The sequence below is a fragment of the Lithobates pipiens genome, unplaced genomic scaffold (genome assembly GCF_037356315.1).
Source record: "Lithobates pipiens isolate NorthernLeopardFrog02 unplaced genomic scaffold, aLitPip1_a1.2 Scaffold_27, whole genome shotgun sequence".
Taxonomy (NCBI): Eukaryota; Metazoa; Chordata; class Amphibia; order Anura; family Ranidae; genus Lithobates; species Lithobates pipiens.
The window spans coordinates 192,203,705-192,218,611 of record NW_027507788.1 but is presented as its reverse complement, the minus strand read 5'-3'; the positions used below and the strand labels follow the sequence as shown (position 1 = coordinate 192,218,611).

Here is a 14,907-nt window from a genome sequence, read left to right as displayed (position 1 = left end):
GGACTCTCCTAACAGTCTTGTACTGTATGTCAACTGTACTGTCTTTCTTTATTTTGTAAAATATTGTGATAACTTTTTGCTATAAAAAAAAAAAAACATTTCTAATATAAATAAGCCACATGGACCGTAGAATATCATACTAGGGACAACTTTAGACAGGAGTCAATGAACCTACCAGCATGTCTTTGGAGCACTGGAAGAAACAAGAGTTCCAGAGGAAATCAATACAAGCACAGGGAGACACGCAAACTCCATGCAGATAGTGTTCTGACCTTTACAGAGGACCCCAGTGCTTCAAGGCAGAAGTACTACCACTATACCCTTGTGCTAACTTCTCTATTATGTTTCCATTACCAGAGCAAGGCAAAGAGGAATAAGGATGTGTGGAGGTTGGCAACTCATGAACACCAATTGGGTTTTAGTTTTATCAATAAAAGATGCATTCTAATTGGTTGAAAATGCTTGCTGTGCTTTCCATAATGTTGGCTGGCTTATAACTGGGCAGCTCCAGTAAACAAGTAAAATCAGTGAACTGCTCATTCCATACAGGGAATGTATTTTATTAGATAGCCCGGGATGAAGGGCTGCTGGTTCCTGGAGCCACAATGACAGTATGCTGAGGCACCGAGGACAGCAGTCTTCTGAATTAAAGCAAAGGAAGACTAGGTTAGCATTAGCCAAATCAATACACACCTGTTATGGGTAATCTATCTTAACATGGAACCAAAGTACTCAGCAGGCATCCCTAGCTTGCCTTCCTCTAGCTTAAGTTTAGTTTTGGTCTGCTTTAAATAAAAAACCAGCTTGCAAGTTGAACGTTTCCCCAAGAGGGCCTACTGGGACAATGTGCAGTACTCCACAGCCAGCCAGCTTATACAAGTGCAAACCAACCCAATGTAGACAGCAAGGCCCCTTTCACACGGACGATCCGTTCAGGTCCGCCTGTCAGTTTTTCAGGCGGACCTGAACGGATGCTCCATAGAGGTCTATGGAGCGTCGGATGTCAGCGGTGACATGCCCACTGACATCCGACCCGCTCAGATCTGAAAAAGTGTGACGGAGGAAAAAGCTATTTTTCCATTCGTCATCGGATCGGGTGACGACGGACACTGCGGTCTGTCGTCACCCGATCTCCCATAGGGGAGAGCGGTGCTGTGACAGGTCCGTCCCTGTGCAGTGTGTAGAGACAAACCTGTCATCTCCCTGCTCAGTGGAGATCGCTCAGGTGATCCCTGCTGAGCAAGCGGATATTCACGGGGCGGATCAGCACTGATTCGCCCCGTGTGAAAGGACCCCAACTCTTGGACATAGCTACCCACTGATTTGAATGAAGGACTGTAATGGCAACTGCAGGTGGCACACTGGCTTAGTGGTTAGTACTTGTGCCTTACAACACAAGTTTGTGGCTTAAATCTTGGCCAGGACAGAAGTTTGCATGCGCTCCCTGTGTTTACATGGGTACTCCAGTTTCCTCCCACACTCCAAAGACCTACTGGTAGGAGAATTGGTTCCTGTCTAAATTAGTCCTTGTATATGTGTGGCTATGCACGTCTTATCACATTCTGCAGGCCAGTCCCAAGCCAAACAGTTGAGCAGGGTTGAGACCTGGTGACCCGCCCTGTAAAAAAATTGTCAAGAACATTCTATGGAAAATCCCTTCAAGTGTATCAAATATTGTGCTCAGAGCGCTGGCTCATAGAACCGCCAAGAGTCAGGTATGACTGATCAAATATACATACATAGGCAATTATACATGTCATGGGCAGAACGACGACAAGCAATAAGGCTAATATTTTAATAAATGTTTGCTACCCTTTAATCTGATTTTTACATTTAATCTACTATAGCTAGATTAAAGTGTTTGTTGCCCCAAAAATGTCATATTCCTGATATGTACCTGCTGTGCCATGTACTTGTATGAGAAAATATCCGGTTCTCTTTGTATTGCTTCCTATGTGTGAAATCCCTGCTGTTCCTGCTAGTCCCCTTGTTTTCCTATTTAAAACTGACCACACTAAGCAGAACATACAATGGTCTGTTCTCTAGCTATGCTGAGACCTCAAGTGTACTCTACCCCAATGATCAGACTTTACACCCCCCCCCCCCCCCCCCAGCTGCACAGCCATTCACAGGGAAGCTCTTATGCCCTGTACACACAGTCGGACATTCTGACCACAAAATCCGTCATATTTTTTCCGATGGATTTTGTCCAAAACTTTTTTTGTGCACACATGGTCGGACAAAGTTTTTGGAAAATCTGATGGCTCGGAACGTTGTGACGTTCGTTGCGTATGACGGGACTACGTAGAGGCTAGTAGCCAAAAGCTTTGGTCTTGTAATTTGATCTGAGCATGCGCGGCACTTTGTCCATTGGAATTCTCTACAAACGATCGGAAAAAGTCGGATAATTGTAGATCCTGCTCTCAAATTTTTTCCGCCGAAAAGTCCGATAGAGCCCACACACGATCGGATTTTCCGACAATATAATCCGATCGGACCTTTTCCGTCACCATTTCCGACCGTGTGTACAGGGCATTATGCAGCTGAGAACAGAGGGAATGTGATCACTTATAAAAAAAAAAAAAGAGAAAAAACATAATACAAAAATGTGTTCTTTTACATGGTGATCATTTACAATCGCTTTAAACAGGCTGATTAACGTGACTAAAGGGACTGCAAAAGACCGTCTCTCTAAAGCAGGCCATACACCAGCAGAATTTTGTTGGAAAATTTTCACTTATGAAATGTTTGTTCAGTTTCCCAATGGTTAGTGGGATCAAACCGACATTCAATTTTGACTGTAGTGATGAGAAAATTTGAGGGAGCAGGAGAATTTTTTTGCTTAAATGAACAAAGTTCTAACTGTAAGGCTACTTTCACACTGGGGCACTCAGCGTGCTGGCGGTAAAGCAGCGCTATATTTAATGGCCCTTTACTGTTGTTCTAGCAGCGCTGAACGGGCGCTAGCGGTCGAAAAAGGGTTAAAACCGCCCACAAAGGGCTGCTGTAGCGGCACTTTGCAGGCGGCTTTGGAGCGCTGCCCCATTGTTTTCAATGGGAAGGGGCGCTTTAGGAGAGGTAAATACACCGCTCCTACATCGCTCCAAAGATACGGCTTGCAGGACTTTTTTTGACCGTCCTGCAAGCGCACCGCTCCAGTGTGAGAGCCCTCAGGGCTTTCACATTAGAGTGCCCTGAGTGGCTCTTTCAGGGCGCTTTTTTTTTTTAGCACTTTAGCGCGTGCAAAAGCTCCTCAGTGTGAAAGGGGCCTAACTGTGGTCTTCATTCAGTAAGGATTGTACATATTGTGCATGTTTCAGACACAAAAGAAACCTGTTCAATATATCTGGGATTCCATTCAAATAGCAGAACTAGAAAAAAAATGTTAAAGTGGTTGTAAACCCATGGGGGGGAAAAAACATGCATAGCATACTAGCTCATTATGAATAACTTAACTGAGAACGAAGCCCCGGAAGCGGTCCTCCGTCTTCATGTCTGCCGCTGCCATGGATCCCGGAGTGACTTCCGGGTCTCGCTGCTCTGGCGCTGTGATTCGCTGGCGCAGCAATGACGTCACTCTCGCGCATGCGCACGGGAGCTGACACTCGCGGCATATCGCCGCGATCTGCGGCATATCGCCGTGATCTGCGGCCTGCCCAGTGCGCCTGCGCGCCACTGTCTACGGCGCATGTGCCGTAGACAGCGGTGGCTGTCTTTTTGGAAATATCTCCTAAACCTACACGGTTTAGGAGATATTTCTTGGACCTACAGGTAAGCCTTAATCTAGGCTTACCTGTAGGTCAAAGTGGTTTGTAAGGGTTTACAACCACTTTAACCACTTGCTTACTGGGCACTTAAACCCCCCTCAGTCCCAGACCAATTTTCAGCTTTCAGCGCTGATGCACTTTGAATGACGACAATTGCGCGGGCATCCAACACTGTACCCAAATGAAATTTTTATCATTTTTTCCCCCACAAATAGAGCTTTCTTTTGGTAGTATTTTATTACAGCTGGGAGTTTTATTTTTTGCTAAACAAACAAAAAAAGATGCAAAAAAAAAAAAAAATCATGTTTAATAGTTTGTTATAAAATTTTGCAAACGGGTAATTTTTCTCCTTCATTGAAGTGCGCTGATGAGGCGGCACTGATAGGCTGCATTGGTGGGCACTGATAGGCATAGTTGAGGCGGCACTAATAGGCACAGATAAGGTGGCACCGATAGGCAAAGATAAGGCAGTACTGATGGGCACAGATAAGGCGGCACTGATGGGCACGGATGGGTGGCACTAAGGGGCACTGATAAGTACCACTGATAGATGGGACTGATGGGCACTTATAGGTGGCACTGATAAGTGGCTCTGATAGGTGGCACTGCTGGGCACTGATGGGCGGCACTGATGGGCACTGGTAGATGACACTGATGGGCACGGATATGTGGCACTGGGGTGCAGCACCGTTGTTGAGGCAGATTGTGGGCACTGTGGGTGGCACTGCTGGGTGGCACTGTGGGCACTGCTGGGTGGCACTTATGTTTTATTAAGGTGGCACTGGCAGGGGGCAGGTGGGCACTGGCCGTGATCGGGACTGATGTCCCGATCACGGCCGCCGGTGATCGGCTCTTTTTTTTTCTCCTAGCGCTGTCAGTGCGAGGAGGAATAATAGCTGATTACCGACTCCGTTGCATCAAATGATCAGCTGTCATTGGCTGACAGCTGATCACGTGATAAGGGGTCGGGATCGACCCCTTGCGCGTATCAGTGATCAGGCGAGTCTCATAGACTCGCCGATCACAGAGCGCGCCGCGCGCGCCCCTCAGGGGGCGCGCAGGCCGCTTGTGCACGGGACGACGTCAATAGACGTAGTCCCGGCAAAGGAGGTCCGCGCTGTAGCCGTCATTCGGCTATAGCGCGGATATCAAGTGGTTAAGGACCTTCAAATAAAATTCTAAAGAATGGTCTGACCAACAATTTTTCATAATTTCTATATCAACTTTACTCTACCAAACTATAAAATATGAGGACCTACCTAATCTAACCAATCACATTGTGTCTAGTCAGGCAATTGGTGGAGAACCTAGAGAAAACCACACAGTCAGTTGCGGGGTGGGGAGCTTCAAGCAGAACTAAAACCTTTCTATCTTTTATAGCTAAAGAAGTGGTCTTCTTAGCCGGTGTGATCTGCAGTTGCCATGGTGCTGCACATGTGATCAATTATGACCCCAATCATTTGATGGCTTCACAGTTCTGTTGAAACCACAAGCCACTGTGACAGTTATCATTAACAGCATGCCTTGAATGTAACCATTTAGGAAACAGTTAAATTAAAGAATATAGTTCCGATTTAACCACTTCTGCCCTGGAAGAATTTACCCCCATCCTGAACAGAACACTTTTTGCGAATCGGCACTGCGTCTCTCACCCAAACAAAATTGACGTCCTTTCCCTCCCCCCCCACAAATAGAGCTTTCTTTTGGTGGTATTTGATCACCTCTGTGGCTTTTATTTTTTGCGCTATAAACAAAAAAAAGGAAGAAGAGCGACAGTTTTGAAAAAAAAAATTAAAATACGCATTTTTTTATTACATTTTGCTATAATAAATATCCCCCAAAAAACATTTTTTTCCCTCAGTTTAGGTCGATACATATTCTTCTACATTTTTTTTTTTTAACCAAAAATATCAGAATAAGCGTTTATTGATTGGTTTTCGCAAAAGTTATAGCGTTTACAAAATAGGGGATAGTTTTATGGCATTTTTCTTTTTATTTATTATTATTTTTTTTTTTACTAGTAATGACGGCGAACGATTTTTATTGTGACTGCAACTTTATGGCGGACACATCGGACATTTTTGACACATTTTTGGGACCATTGTCATTTATACAGCTATCAGACACTGGCAGTGAAGGGGTTAACCACTAGGTGGCAGTGTATGGGTTAAGTGTGCCCTGGGGAGTGTTTCTAAGTGTGGGGTGAGTGGCTACGTGTGACACGTTACTGATCTCTGCTCCCAATCACAGGGAGCAGAGATCAGCGACGCGGTCACTAGGCAAAACGGGAAGATGTTTGTTTACATTCCTCCCTGTGAGGCGATCGCGGGTATCCCCGCGGCGATTGATTCCACGGGACCTGCGACCGGACTCACGGGAGCTTGCCGCGGGCGCGCCCGCTGGCCTCCTCTTAAAGGGCCACGTACAGGTACGTTAGTTTGCCTGTACGAGCCCTTCTTCCGACTGGGTGAGGCGGTCGTCAAGCGGTTAAGAGGACGGTGCTCAGAATTCAACAACTGGCTTACTTTTTCACTGGGTTAAGTTAACGGCCATAACGATACTGGCAGCCAAACTAGGAATGGAATTAGGCTATAGGGTCGGCCAACTGAACAAGAAACAGAAACCAATCAGATTCCAGGTTATTTTTGCCAAATCCTAACTGAACAAACTGAAGATAAAAGCTGATTGGCTACCATGCACAGCTACACCAGATTTTGAACTTTTCAGTTTTAAGCCTGGTTCAGGCCTATGCATTTTTTTGGTGCTTTTTTGCAGAAACACACTACAGTCCATTTAACATGGTTTCCTATGGGACACGTCCACATCTATGCTTTTTACAGCCGCTGCATTTTTGGAAAGGGTCAGGGCTTTTTTTTGCTTTTTTGGTTCCATAGACTTCAACGGAGAAGCTGCAGAACAGCAGGTAGTGCGTTTTTTTTGCACCGATTTGTGTGTTTTAACCACTTCAATACAGGACATTTCACCCCCTTCCTGCCCAGACCAAAATTCAGCTTTCAGCGCTATAACATTTTGACAAATGTGCGGACATGCAACACTATACCAATATGACATTTTGATAATTTTTTTCCTCATAAAATAGAGCTTTCTTTTGGTGGTATTTGATCACCTCTGCAGCCTTTATTTTTTTGTGCTATAAACAAAAAAACAGCGACAATTTTGAAAAAAAATATATTTTTTTACTTTTTGCTATAATAAACATCCCAATTAAAAAAAAAAAAAAAAAAAAAAAAAAAAAAAATCACACAAAAACGAATTTCTACTTCAGTTTAGGCTGACGTATTCTTCTACATATTTTTGGGAAAAAAACACCAAAAAAACATTAAGCGTATATTCATTGGTTTGCGCAAAAGTTATAGTGCCTACAAAATAGGGGACATATTTATGGCATTTTTATTATTATTATTTTTTTTACTAGTAATGGTGGCAATCTGTGATTTTTATTGGGACTGCGATATTGTGGTGGACAAATTGGAAACATTTCTGGGACCATTGACAATTATACAGCGATCAGTGCTATAAAAATGCACTGATTACCGTATATATGTCACTGGCAGGGAAGGGGTTAACACTAGAGGGCGATCAAGGGGTTAAATGTGTTATCTAGGGAGTGATTCTTACTGTGGGGGGAGGGGACTGACTGGGGGAGGTGACCGATTGGTGTCCCTATATACAAGGGACACACGATCTGTCTCCTCTCCCCTGACAGGACGTGGATCTGTGCTCTGTGGCAAGCAATCGCGGGTGCTCCTGAGTGACGCAGCAGGCACGCGCGCCCCCCATATGACGGCCGCCCAGGATCAGAGGATGGGAGAGCCACCTTGCAGGCGTCATATGGCTAGACACGAGATGGGAAGTGGTTAATCTGCCCAACAACAAATTTGCACTCTCCAGTTTCAGTAAGACCCCTTTCACATGGAGGCGCTTTACAGGCGCTACAGCGCTAAAAATAATGCCTGCATAGCGCCTGTAAAGTCTTTCCACTGTGAAAGCCCAAGTGCTTTCACACTGCAGCAGTGGGCTTTCAGGACATTAAAAAAAAGTCTTGCAAGCAGCATCTTTGGAGTGGTGTATACACCACTCCTACCCATTGAAATCAATGGGCACTGCAGCAGTGCTATGCGGTGGTTTTAACCCTTTCTCGGCCGCAAGTGGGGGTAAAAGCGCTGTGAAATTGACAGTAAAGCGCCAATAAAAATAGCAGCGCTTTACCGCCGACGCACCCACAGCCCCCAGTGTGAAAGGGGCCTAAATCAATCCTAATGAGTTGAAAGGCCTTTTAGCCCTTGTCCACACTGAACACGGCCGCTTTGAAATCTTGCGAGTAAGGCCCCATACACACCATTAGATTTTCTGCATTTTTTTGTCTTCAGATTTACCAAAACCATATAAGATGAGGTCAAATCTTAAGAGTTTCAATTTGTTTGCAATCAGGCAGGCCCTTGCACTACATGGTTTTGGTAAATCTGAAGACAAAAATCTGCAGAAAATTGAATAGTGTGTATGGGGTCTTGGATTTCATAGCCGGATTTCAGACTGATTTCGGGGGGCAACTTGAAAGACATCTGTGCGGGTTCATGCACAAAGGTCTATTGAAATTGCCTCCGAAGTCTCCAAAAGTAGTGCAGAAACGAATTTTGGAAATCAGTGCATCGCCGCAAAGTCGGCGCTGCACCGATTGAGATGCTCCTATTGCTGGCAAAAGGCTCTGATTTGCCCTGTCAAATTGCGCTGATGTGAACAGGGGCTTACGCTGGATTCACACCTATGCATTTTTAGGGCATTTTGCAGATTTGCACTACAGAACGTGTTCCAAATCGGCAAAATGCAAAAAGCACAAAAAAATGCATAGGTGTGAATCCAGCCTTAAAGCGGAGGTCCACACTAAAGTGGAGCTTCCGCTCATTGGAACCCTCCCCCCCCTCCGGCGCCACAATTGGCACCTTTCAGGGGGGAGGGGGGTGCAGGTACCTGTACAGTACAGGTATCTGCACCCACTTCCGGCGTAGATTCTGCAGAAGGTACGCCCCTTTCCGAAGGTCCCCCGCTGCCTGCTGGGAAACACACGGATCCCAGAGACAGCGGGGAGCGACTCGCGCATGCGCAGTAGGGAACCGGGAAATGAAGCCGAAAGGCTCCACTTCCTGATTCCCATACCCAAGATGGCGGCGGCAGCACCCGAGAGACGATCGAGAGATCGGCTTCGGGTGCCGACATCACGGGAGCGCTGGGCGGGTAAGTGTCATTATTTTAAAAGTCAGCAGCTGCTGTATTTGTAGCTGCTGGCTTTTAAAAAAAACAACAAAAAAAACAAAAAAAAACGCTATGGCCTTATTTAAAACGTATTTAAAGGGCCAAGTTGGATAGTGCAAACTTACCTATAATTAATAGGGGTTGTAAAGGTTCGTTTTTTATTTTCTAAATAGGTTCCTTTAAGCTAGTGCATTGTTGGTTCACTTACCTTTTCCTTCGATTTCCCTTCTAAAGGTTTTTTTTCATGGTCTGAATTTCTCACTTCCTGTTTCTCCTCAGTAAACTTCACACCATCATCCGAGCGGTGTTTAGTCTGCCAGAACAGTTTACTGAGGAGAAACAGGAAGTGAGAAATTCAGACAAAGAAAAAAACATTTAGAAGGGAAATCGAAGGAAAAGGTAAGTGAACCAACAATGCACTAGCTTAAAGGAACCTATTTAGAAAATAAAAAAATTAACCTTTAGAACCCCTTTAAGTATTGCCGCAAAACTTCAAGGAGAGCTGCTTTCAATAATTTCCAGTGAAGTCCTATTACAAAGCTACTGAGTAAGCTAAATCATTTCCATCTCAGCAGCCTGCAAGTTATCTTCTCTGATACTTAGGGCAGCCTGCCATCAATAGGCTAACATGCCGTGCCATCCGTTCACTGGGCCCAGAGCAGCTTAGTCTGTCTGTGCAAAGCCCTGGGTCACTGGAACATCGGCATATGTCAAAGCCCCCTAGCTTATCACATGTAGTTCCAATGCAGTGAGACCTGTGCATTTAAATGCCAAACCCACTTCTCAACTACAAATCAAGAAAAGATGCATTAATGATACATTCCTAATACCGATGCATTGATAATCCACCTAGAAATCTCAGTCCTGACAATATAATTCTTTGATATATAAAAAGCGATCTATACGCCCCCCCCCCCCACTTACAAATCTGTGCTGTGATTGGCTTGTGTGCGGAGGAGAAAACGCTGTTCCTGGTCTTTACCTGTCACTGCAGCAGTTCTGAAAAGCTGCAGAGAGCCCTGGAACAGTCCTAGACAAGTCACATTTTTTTTTTTGTGTGTTGCTGTCCCAATCTGCTATGGCTTAGCCTGAACAAAAAAAGACCCAATCAGGATTTAAAATAAATCCATGATCACTGTGCTTTTTTTCTGGTCTAGGTTTACATTGTATCCATCCATCAATTTATATATATATATTTTATTCCATATATAATATGGATAACCCTGATCTGTCAATATAGAACAACAAAAACAAAAATAAAAATATTATAATTATATATATTATTCCATATATAATATGGATAACCCTGATCTGTCAATACAGAACAACAAAAACAAAAATAAAAATATTATAATTATATATCTTATTCCATATATAATATGGATAACCCTGATTTGTCAATACAGAACAAAAAATAAAAATAAAAATAATTATAATTATATATATTATTCCATATATAATATAGATAACCCTGATCTGTCAATACAGAACAACAAAAATAAATAAAAATAAAAATAAAATAAAAAAACACCCAGACAGCAACAGGGAATGTAATGACACGTCTAAACATTGTTATTGAGATGTGTAACATTGCTCCAGGCAGTGATCACAGCTACCCAGTACAGTCTATACATTGTAACAGTTACTGCATACACATACACTACAGTGTAATCATTTTTTTATATATATCTCCATACATACATTTTTTTTATAATATATATATATATATATATATATATATATATATATATATATATATATATACACACACTCATTTTTTTTATATTATATACACACACACACATATATATATATATATATATATATATATATATATATATATATATATATATATTACACACACATAAGTCAGAGGTGTGCAGGGTATCAGACGAGCACAGCCCCCCCCCCCCCCCCGTCCCCGGTAATGGACGCTTCTCATACTCACAGACATATGGCTGTAGGTGCGGAGCTTACACACAGAGGATGATGCCTGGACGCCCTGGACTCATGCTGGCCAGCCCATCGGACACAGACGGCGGGGGGAGCCGGGGATGTGTGCGCACAGAGCAGGCTGCCCAGCTTGGGATGCCCGGGCCGGGAGCACAGCGCTTCTTTGTCATTATCCTGGAAAAAAAAAAAAAAAACCTCCACAGAATACCAAATTGTCATGGGCTGAAACTGACGCAAATCTGGACCAACCAGCTGCCGGGATGCTCTTAAGGACGCGCCTCCCCGCTCCGGACTGCAACCAGCCCGCTGCTTTTATAAAGGACGGGGATGCCGGGGACCGGGGATGTGATCGGCACGGAATGGGACCCGAAACGCCACATAAAAGGCCGATGGAAGCAATAAAGGCGGATAGGAAGTGAAGCCCGGCGGCCGGAGCCACCTTAAATGTCATTTCGGCTGCTGCATGCTGTGCCAGGAGTCGTGACACCTTAAATAGCGCAGTGACACCGCATGCTTCCTGTCTGATCATCATCAGGGGGACACCGGGCTGTGCCCTGATATTATTATTATATACCTGCCTCTAATGTCACTTTCACACAGTGTCCCCTAAAGAGTAGAAATGTGTTTGTTGTGCCGTTATGCAGTGCCGATAAAAAGTATTCATACCCCTTGAAATCTTCCACATTTTGTCATGTTACAGCCAGAAACGTAAATGTATTTTATTGGGATTTTATGATATAGACCAAGACAAAGTGGCACATAATTGTGAAGTGGAAAGAAAATAATAAATGGTTTCCAATTTTTTTTTTTACAAATATCTGAAAAGTGCGGGGTGCATTTGTATTCATTTGCATTTGTATTCAGCCCCCTTTGTTGTTATAGAAGTCTATGGCAAAGCGCGGCTAACACACAGGAAAGTCGCAGGTGCACTGTGCTGCACCCGCGGTGCCGGGAAACTGCAGCGCATCAGTGTGAAAGCAGCCTTATAGGAGGCTCAGAGCAGTTTGGGGGGGGGGGGTAACCCCATAGTTCATTGTTGCCCACGAATAGGGATGAGCTCAGGCGTGTTCGCATGCTCCGCGTGCAGAGCCCGCCAGGAAGTCGGCGCAGCGCTGCGCTAAACACAGGCAGTGAGACATTGTCCCGATCTCTGCAGCTGCACATCAGGACAATGTCTCGCTGCCTGTGATTAGCGCAGCTTCCTGGCGGGCTCTGGAGCATGCGAACACGCCTGAGCTTGTCCTTACCCACGAACAGTTACCAAATCACTTAAAGTGGGGTGCCCCTAAAAAAATTAAAAGTCAGCAGCTACAAATACTGCAGCTGCTGACTTTTAATAATCGGACACTTACCCATCCCAGGGTCCAGCGATGTGGGGGAACGCAGCCCCCCTCGTTCTCCGCTCGCGGCACCGTCATTCGTACTGTGGGAACTCGGCTGTGGCTTCACAGCCAGGCACCCACTGCGCATGGGCGAGCGGCGCTGTGATACGCCGCACAGTCATCTGGGACATGTGACAGGTCCCAGGTGAATGTGTGGCACGAGGGGAAGTGATGTCACCAGCCCGGGCAAGGAAGAAGGCAGACTACGAGGGACCCCCTAGCAACAGGTATTTAGAGGTGAGTAAAAAAAATTTTTTCCCAATTATTTATTTATTTATTTTAATTTTTGGTGGCAACACCACTTTAAGTGGCCTATGCTATTCAAAAGGTTGAGCACCCCTGATTTAGGAGATATTCATAAATTCTGCAGCTTGTGATGTCACCGGCTCATGGGCACTGTGATCTGGATTGAGAGCACATTGAATGTGTTGTTGATCCAGAGTGCTGTGCTGTGATCGTGACATCAGAGTGCTGTGCTGTGATCGTGACATCAGAGTGCTGTGCTGTGATCGTGACATCAGAGTGCTGTGCCCAGGTGAAAATGGAAGCACTGGTTGCGGCGACAATAAAATAGAAACAAAAATAAGTACTGGAATCAAAATAAGAACTACTATGATCAGCCGAATGGAGAGCCTTATAAATATAGAGTTCAGGATGATTTCCCGCCCCCTCTGGCCCTAAATGACCCACCTATAGAGCTCCCTCTGGCCCTAAGGGACCCACCTATAGAGCTCAGTGATGGAGGCCAGCGCAATTTACTGGACCAAGGGGCTAGAGACACCCTGGGCCAGGGTCATGCCATGGGTAACTCTACGTTACCACAGAGAGGAGCTCCAGTATATGAGGAGCCAAGTGATCCTCCAACGGCAGTGCGGCACCATGGTCCGGACATACCTGAGAAACAACTTGAGTCCTTTCCAAAGCCAGGACCAAATAATCCTTCAGAATCTGGAAAAATGCCACTATCATTAAGGCAGTAAAATCAAGAGATGAGAATTATTTTTTTTGTGGAAGAAGCTGCGGGGAAGACAAAACCCGCAACGCAGAAAAATATAGCATTCAGACCCCTATGCCCTTCAAACACCAGGCGACAAAGAAACCAATGAGAAGAGGGAGAAGGGGAGGGAAGAAACTTAAAGTGGTGTGCCCCTAAAAAAATTAAAAAAAATTAAAAAGTCAGCAGCTACAAATACTGCAGCTGCTGACTTTTAAAAATGGGACACCTTACCTGTCCCAGAGTCCAGCGATGTGGGGGAACGAAGCCCCCCCTCGTTCCCCACTCCGCTCGCGGCGCTGTCATTCGTACTGTGGGCACCCACTGCGCATGCTCGAGCGGAGCAGGGCGCCGTGATACGCCGCACAGTCACCTGGGACACGTGACAGGTCCCAGATGACTGTGCGGCGCGAGGGGAAGTGATGTCACCAGCCCAGGCAAGGAAGAAGGCAGACTATGAGGGACCCCCTAGCAACAGGTATTTAGAGGTGAGTAAAAAATGTTTTTTTTCCCCAATTATTTTTTTTTTAGAATTTTAAACATTTTTTTTTTTTTTGGTGGCAACACCACTTTAAGAAGAGACCAGAAGTAGCAGATGGACATTCCACCATAAAAATCTACAACCTCTCTAAATGTGAGTTCATAGAAACAGAACTTGGGCTGCTCAGGAAAGGTCTTAACTAAGGCCCAGAGAGCACTCCCAACCTCTTTGAACTCTTTATCGACCTGAATAGGTTTGTGTGGAATCTCACGGTTAAGCAACATTACATGTTGAAAGTGATAAATGGAGTAGATAATGAAAATCAGGGGGCAATGTCCCCTTCTCCTCTTCCGGAGTCACTGTATAAGGAAATGCTAGATATTCTGGAAGAGCTGTATGTAGTGGGGGGCCAAGAATCTGTAGAGGAGATCTCTTGTTCCTGTTGTAGAGTCAGGTGTCATTAACACCCAATTTAGACCAAAATCAAGTTTTTACCCACATTGGAATAAAGGCAACTTTATACCCACTTTCCATGATGTGGTTATGGAAAAGGGTTTGTGGTGCCAAAAGATAAAGATACAAACAGGATAAGGGGGATGAAGTGGACATAGCAGGCCCTCTGCACAGTCTGAAAAAGAACGCTGAAGTTATCATTAGAAAATCTGACAAAGGTGGGTACCTTGTAATACAGGATAGAGACCAATATCTGGAGGAAGCCTATAGACTGATCGGGGATACCAACACATGAGACACTTTTGTGGGACCCCACTGACACCTATAATGGTGAGATCAAAAGGCTGCTAGATAAAGCATTACTAAACCAGGTCCTGACTAAAAATCAATATTAATTCCTGCATTCAAAGCATCCGGTGGTCCCTCACTTCTACCACATTCTAAAGGTGCACAAGGATATGGAGAAGCCTCCTGGTAGACCGATTATTGCAGGAATCGATAGCCTGACCAGCAATCTAGGAAGCTATATTGATCATTTTCTTCAGTACCTGGTAATCAGCCTGCTCTCATACATTAAGGACTCTGGCCATGCTCTAGAAATTCTAA

General features: G+C 44.8%; 1 protein-coding gene across 4 annotated transcripts in view; it reads right to left on the bottom strand.

Annotated features, from left to right (window-relative positions):
* KLHL17 (kelch like family member 17) overlaps nt 1–14,907 on the bottom strand; it is a 135,997-nt gene that overhangs the window by 100,293 nt on the left and 20,797 nt on the right. Inside the window, exon 1 of one of the 4 annotated variants that reach the window (XM_077458085.1) lies at nt 10,987–11,419. The exons of the other annotated variants lie outside the window; for them this stretch is intronic. Coding sequence (XP_077314211.1) covers nt 10,987–10,992 — 6 coding nt within the window. The 5' untranslated portion in view covers nt 10,993–11,419. Of the gene's footprint in view, nt 1–10,986; nt 11,420–14,907 lie in introns of those variants that run through there. 4 annotated transcript variants of the gene reach the window in all.